The following is a 6,326-nucleotide window of genomic DNA, read 5'->3' on the forward strand; positions in this document are numbered from 1 at the left end:
ACATCACATCCATCCTCTGCTGTTATTTATTTTTCGGGAATTCAATTTCACGGTTGGCCCTCCGGTTTCTGCTTTATCTCGTTTCGGTCGCCTATATATGATTTCGGTATCTGCGCGCCGCGGCGGCGCGGGTCGCGTGGGTCAGGAGAGAGAAGGGGGATTTGAAGGAGGGGTGGGGAGGGGGGGGTGCCTGGTGACAGCGGGACGGCGGAAGCGCGCGCGATGCACGAGAAAGCGATACTCTGCTGTTGTTGATCGCCTCGTTTTATGGCTCGGCTCGCGATCGTCTTGGCCCGGGCCTCCTCCTTGTTCCGTGACCCTCGAGAGAGGACGGCGCGCGTATCCAAAGGGACCGTATATTTTACATGCCTTTATCCCCTCTCTCTATCTCATCGCGTTGAAGTTGACGGTGGTGGTGGCGCTCGTCGGAAACCCCCGCGCGCCCGCCCCTTTTATTGTGGCAGGATGATTTGACATAAGCTGACGACAAAGTAAAGGCGGCGACGCCTCATTGGAATTCCTAAGTTTGGGAATAAAAGGATGGTTGGATGATGTATTTATAAATCGATTATAAAGAACGTCTGGAAAATGAATGCTATCGATCCGCGGGGCAGAAATGCCTGTGGTTGGTGGGGCGCCTCGCCGGTGCGTGGCAACAAAAGCCACGACGAGCCTGTGGGAAACTGGACAGGCCGTTCCATTGTGTCTTCGGCATCTCTCCCCAAGTCCCCCTCTCCATAGCGGCCTTTTGCTCATCTCAGGATTTGTTGCTAACGATTTAGCCCGCATAGAGTATAGTGGACCGTGGTCGTGGTGTTCATTCAATTCACACGCACGCGATCCCCTCCTGCTGCAGGGGTGAAAAGGGCTCAATGAACTCTGCTATCGCGCTACTCTGGAGGGGCGTGGCTTTGGCCGTATAGCCCTTCGCAGATATCCCACCAGACAGGCTGATAGCTCGGCCGCAATAAAAGTATCACGTGACCCGACGTCTATGCCAGGCTCCGGCGGGGAGATTATTGGCTGCTTGTTGGTTGGATGAAGGTTTATTTATGTGGGTTGGCCACAGTTCTCGGGAAAGGGTTGACTTTGTCAGCTGATTGGATGTCTGATTTCGGTCAGGTGACTGAATGTGGATGACAGTGTGTTGGATGACTGGAAGGCTTTGACTTTCGGACAAGAAAGCCATAAGCAACTTACAGGAAGGTGAACAGGTTGACTTCGGCTTGGCTGACAGTTTTGGCAAATCTTTGGCCACTTGGCAGTGGCTGAACACAATGGTAATGGGTAACGCGACACTTGACTTTGGGAGGGGCTGACCTGTCGTACTTGTCGTGAAAGGCGGAGCTGTCCTCCCGCTATGGGGACACGGCGCTCAGCATCCACCGGCAATGGCAGCGCCTGCAGGTCGCGGCATTCCCCACCGTCGCCAACTCAGCAATCGTCACGGCCAGCGAAGTTCCGGTAAGCTGCGACAAACAATAAGCCAGAGTAGTTGTAAGTACGTGCACGGAAAAAGGAAAGATTAAAGCTCTAGTAGCTGCTAAACCATTGATGTGGGATGAGTAATTATTTAGCTATGTTGCAAAAATTAGCTGAGCAGTTAACTAATGAGTTCTGCTCCTAAATGTTAAGGTGGTCAGCTGAGTTGTAGCGACGTAGTTAAATAATTAAGTATCCTGCATTTAGGTATTGGCTTAGGACTGAAGCTTAATCAGCGGAGCACCAAGAAGCATGTGAGATGTGCGCGTTTGGGCGACGCGTGTCAGTTGTGTCAGGCTGTGCTTCAGCATGACTAGCAGCAGCAGCCGCCGCAGCAGCGGCTCCGGGAGTGGTTGCGGCTCGATCCCTGACCTAAGTCTTGAGTCCGCCGCTGCTGCGATGCTTGAAGCTTCACGCGGTGAATGCTCTTACATTTCCGCCGCTGCTGATCTGCGAGCGCGGGAGGAACAGGTGCAGACCCCCCCCTTCTCCCCTCTGTCTGTCTGCTCCTCTCTTGCCGCCCACAACACTGAAGCGATTCGCAGGGGGCCCAAGCTGCCGCGTTGTTGTTATGCCCCGACGCTTTGTCTCTCTCAATCACTGTATCTCTCTCTCTCGCTCTCACTGTCTCGCTCCTCGCGTTCGTCGGCAGCAGGAGCAACTGGTGGTGCGCTCTGGTGGGGCGCCGGGAGCCTCGCCGTCTCGCCACCAGGGCGCGCCACCAACCGCTCGGGGAAGGACCCTTCGCGCGCGGGGTATGTCCGCGGTTCCCATTCCTCGTCCGAGTAGTAGTACGTACGTGCTTGAGTGGTAGCACTTGCTCGTTGCGGCAGTGGGTCAAAGTCAGGCGGGGGCGTTGAGAATGTCGGCCAAAACATACCACGAAATGAGTGTTGTTCTTGACGATCAATGCAGGCAGACTTCACGTAGCTGATCCAGGAAAACTTACCCACACAAATAAATACATGTGCTATGATCGCTTATGATACACCAAAGTGTACTTTTGCTTTGATTTTTTTAAAATTCAACAATTTAATTTCGAGCCAGGCGTCATGTTGTAAAAACCCCCGCCGTCCAACGCGCACTTTTCATGCGCAGCACTTCTTCGTTATCGTTCGTCTCTGGGGGTGAAGCTGATGTTGACGGCGGAGCATGGGGGGAGGTTTAGAGGGGCAAACGGAGGGGTGAGATTAGAGGAGAAAGAGCGGGGTGAGTGGCCGTGTGTAACACGGCGCTTGTCTAACCCCTTCACGTACACCCCCGCTGGGTGGAGGCAATGACTTTTTATCACGGCGTTAACACAGCCTTCCTCTACCACAGACACACGCGCACACACACACACACACACACACAGCTGAGCTGTGTGGCCTGACCCCTATGGTCGCACGCGGGTGCCCACAGTGCACGGCCTCTGCCAACTAGCCACGCTGACAAGGTCCTGCCCGCAGAAAGACATAGACAGAGCAGACGCGCATACTTTTATAACGTGTGCCATGTAGGAACGCAGTTCATGTAGTCGTCATAGTCTCTCCTTTCCCATCGTAGGACGGGGTCTCATTTATGATTTTATTTTTTGGTCACAGCTCGCATTGTCGAGTGCGCCCGGAGGCGGCTGCGGCGGCTGTCACACTCCCACATGACTAATGGTCAACTGGCAGGAGGGAGGGGCCACATGATGTGGTCACCACCATCAGGCTGCAGCGGCAGCAGGTGATCAGTAATCACCTCCACTGCTCCATTGTCTCCCCCTTACCGACCGGTCGGTGTGTGCTGGTGATATGGTTACACCCCGTGGCTTAATAATAATTTTGCTTTCCAATACTTCTTATTTTCTTTTCTTTTCTTCTCACCATCGGTTATCTCTCTCTCTCTCTCTCTCTTCTCTCCCCCTCCTTTAATAAGTCGCTCTGGCTCCCTGCGCGGTGGGGGCTCCTGTGTCACTGTGATGAAGTCCCGCTGACCTCCGCGCCGGTCACCACCACCACCCGGCCACACCCTTGCCATCACAGACACACACACACACGCGCGCGCGCACACACACACACACACACACAGAGTGGAATGAGAGATAGCAAATCGATACCTCCGAAAGCTAATAAACTTTCAGAGGTATCTTTTACGGTTGATGAACGACGCAATGACCCACCACGCTCCTCTTTAGGCCAAAAAGGAAAAAGAGGCGTATCCGTACCCTATACCCGGTCAAGAATTTATTAACCCTTAAAGGCCCTTGTCCTCTATAAAGGACATAGTGGAAAATCGCGAATATCACCGGGATAATAAGACATTTTTCGGGTTTCGAGGGATGGGTTTTCTAGAGGAGGTTTCACGCAATTGATCTAAGGCCCTCTCAACGTTCTGAGACCTCCAGTGCCAAAACTACAAGCCTTCAAAGTCAAGAAACACGCTAAAAAGGCAAATCGCGAAATTAAGCGTTTTCGTATGTGACCCAAGTAAGACCTATTGGTCGGATCACCTCGAAAAAATTATTTCGAGGTGCCCTAATGCTTACTGAAGCCGACTACTTGCGCGATTAGGGTCTAGCTCAAATAGGCTCATTGGAAGACGAGAAAAACTACCTGTCCCTTATAAAGGACAAGGGCCTTAAGGGTATAGAAAATTTGACGATCCCTAAAATGCGGACTTTTTGATCGAAATTGGTGTCATTTTGAAGGTCTCGACTCAAATGTAAGGAATATGAAAAAAAATAAACGCATTGTTGCCCTTGAGACCCGGGAAATGAGATAAACCGTCAAAAAGGTTCATCTCCTCCAATCGGCTCCAGGTCCGTTTTCGGCGGCCTCTGTAAGAAAAGTTTAGGTGGGATTTTTTACTTTTTTTCGAGGAGTGGGTTTACCGACTAGGAGGTTGCCTGCTCTCAACTGGAAAAAGTCGTGGTCATCAAATTGCGTCGGCAGTAGGGGGCCAAAAGTAAGGAAAAGCGTAAAAAGAGTATGTCTCTTATAAAGGACACTGGGCCTTAGGGTGTGGTGTGGATGCCAATCGCCCTCCGAGGCGCCGAATTCGATTATAAATTGACCTGTTCCCACCAATACATGTCAAATAATCAAATAGTACATGTCACTTGAGAAAAATGCGTATTGGGTCCCTGAAAATAAGAGAAACAGTGTAAAGAAGCCCTCCTCCAATCGGCTCCGGGTCCGTTTTCGGGAGCCTCTGTAAGATGAGTTTAGGTCGGAAATTTATTTTTTTTCTCGAGAAATGGGTTTAACGACCAGGTAGTTGCCTGCTCTTAACTGAAAAAAGTCGTTACCATTAAATTGCGTCGGCAATAGGGGGCCAAAAGTAAGAAATGAGCCGATTGGAGGAGGGCTTCTTTACACTGTTTCTCTTATTTTCAGGGACCCAATCCGCATTTTTCTCAAGTGACATGTACTATTTGATTATTTGACATGTATTGGTGGGAACAGATCAATTTATGATCGAATTCGGCGCCTCGGAGGGCGATTGGCATCCACATCACCCCCTAAGGCCCAGTGTCCTTTATAAGGGACATACTCTTTTTACGCTTCCCCATACTTTTAGCCACCTATTGCCGACGCAATTTGATGACCACGACTTTTTCCAGTTGAGAGCAGGCAACCCCCTAGTCGGTTAACCCACTCCTCGAAAAAAAGTAAAAAATCCCACCTAAACTTTTCTCACAGAGGCCGCCGAAAACAGGCCCGGGGCCGTTTGGAGGAGACGAACCTTTTGACGGTTTATCTCATTTCCCGGGTCTCAAGGGCAACAATGCGATCATTTTTTTTCATATTCCTTACACTTGAGTCGAGACCTACACGATGACACCAATTTCAATCAAAAAGTCCGCATTTTAGGGATCGTCTAATTTATATACCCTTAAGGCCCTTGTCCTTTATAAGGGACATACCTGTAATTACGTTATTTAAAGCCGAATTTCGGATTTCTTTGTTGTTCTCGTCTATTTAGGAGGTAAATAACAAGAATTTTAAGAAAAATAATTTTTTTGATCGCAGCTTCTGGTCGCGGGCCTTTAAGGGTTAAGCACCAAGAGAGCGGTGAAGATAGTAAAACAGTCAAAAACTCAAAAGTGCACTCTTTTTCTGCTTGCTGCATAAGAAACACATTAAAAACTTCTTGTCTAGAGACGAATTTGCCTTTTTCTTAGTTTTTGTTGCGCATGCAATAAGAGCTTGACTGAAACGAGTTACAATGATTGTCCCTGCTCCATTGACTATCTCATCTTCACCAGAGAGCCGGTGTTGGCGCGGTGTTGACCCGTATCACGCCCGGCGGTGCCGCCGGTTTGGTGCAGCAGCAGCAGCAGCCGCCGCTCTTGTTGTTGTCCAGAGAGCGACTCTGCGAAATGAATAAAACATCGTCGTGGAGACGCTGCTGCTCCTGCTCTAATTGAATAATGCCGCGGGGACGTGCAAATAGTGTTGGGGCAGGTAGCGTCGCTGTGCGTCTTTGTCGGCGTTATTATCTAATCACGCCACGTGATCATTAGACCACAATTAACTTCTTTTTTTCTTTTTCTTTCAAGAATACGTTACATCGAGGTGCGGCCGGTCGATGTTTAATACAGTAGCAAACAGTTAAGCACCACTGGGTAGAAATAAAACCAAAGTAAAAGCAATGACTTAAAAAGTATTATTTGGCAAAATAAGGCTAGCTTAAATCCGAAGGATTAATCCAGAAAAGTGGACACGACCCCGATACCCAGCAGCTCGACTTTAAAAGTAATTGACAGTGAATTTTGTTTAGTGTTTTTTCACGCTTGCTGTTTCCAAATCCCTCGTGCGCTCTGTGCGCCAAATGATGATGATTGTTTCCCGTTGTGCCAAACAGTTGACCCGGGG

The 6,326-nt window shown here is 49.7% G+C and overlaps 1 protein-coding gene across 13 annotated transcripts in view; it reads left to right on the plus strand.

The window, feature by feature from the left end:
- Window positions 1–6,326, plus strand: part of LOC113217386 (tensin-1) — a 283,044-nt gene that overhangs the window by 203,256 nt on the left and 73,462 nt on the right. For 9 of the 13 annotated variants that reach the window (XM_052269949.1, XM_052269942.1, XM_052269944.1 and 6 more), the window contains exon 2: window positions 1,342–1,464. The exons of the other annotated variants lie outside the window; for them this stretch is intronic. In XM_052269949.1, coding sequence (XP_052125909.1) covers window positions 1,342–1,464 — 123 coding nt within the window. The remainder of the gene's footprint in view (window positions 1–1,341; window positions 1,465–6,326) is intronic. 13 annotated transcript variants of the gene reach the window in all.

This window comes from Frankliniella occidentalis, unplaced genomic scaffold (genome assembly GCF_000697945.3).
Source record: "Frankliniella occidentalis isolate FOCC.00 unplaced genomic scaffold, Focc_3.1 Scaffold106, whole genome shotgun sequence".
In the NCBI taxonomy this organism is placed as follows: domain Eukaryota; kingdom Metazoa; phylum Arthropoda; class Insecta; order Thysanoptera; family Thripidae; genus Frankliniella; species Frankliniella occidentalis.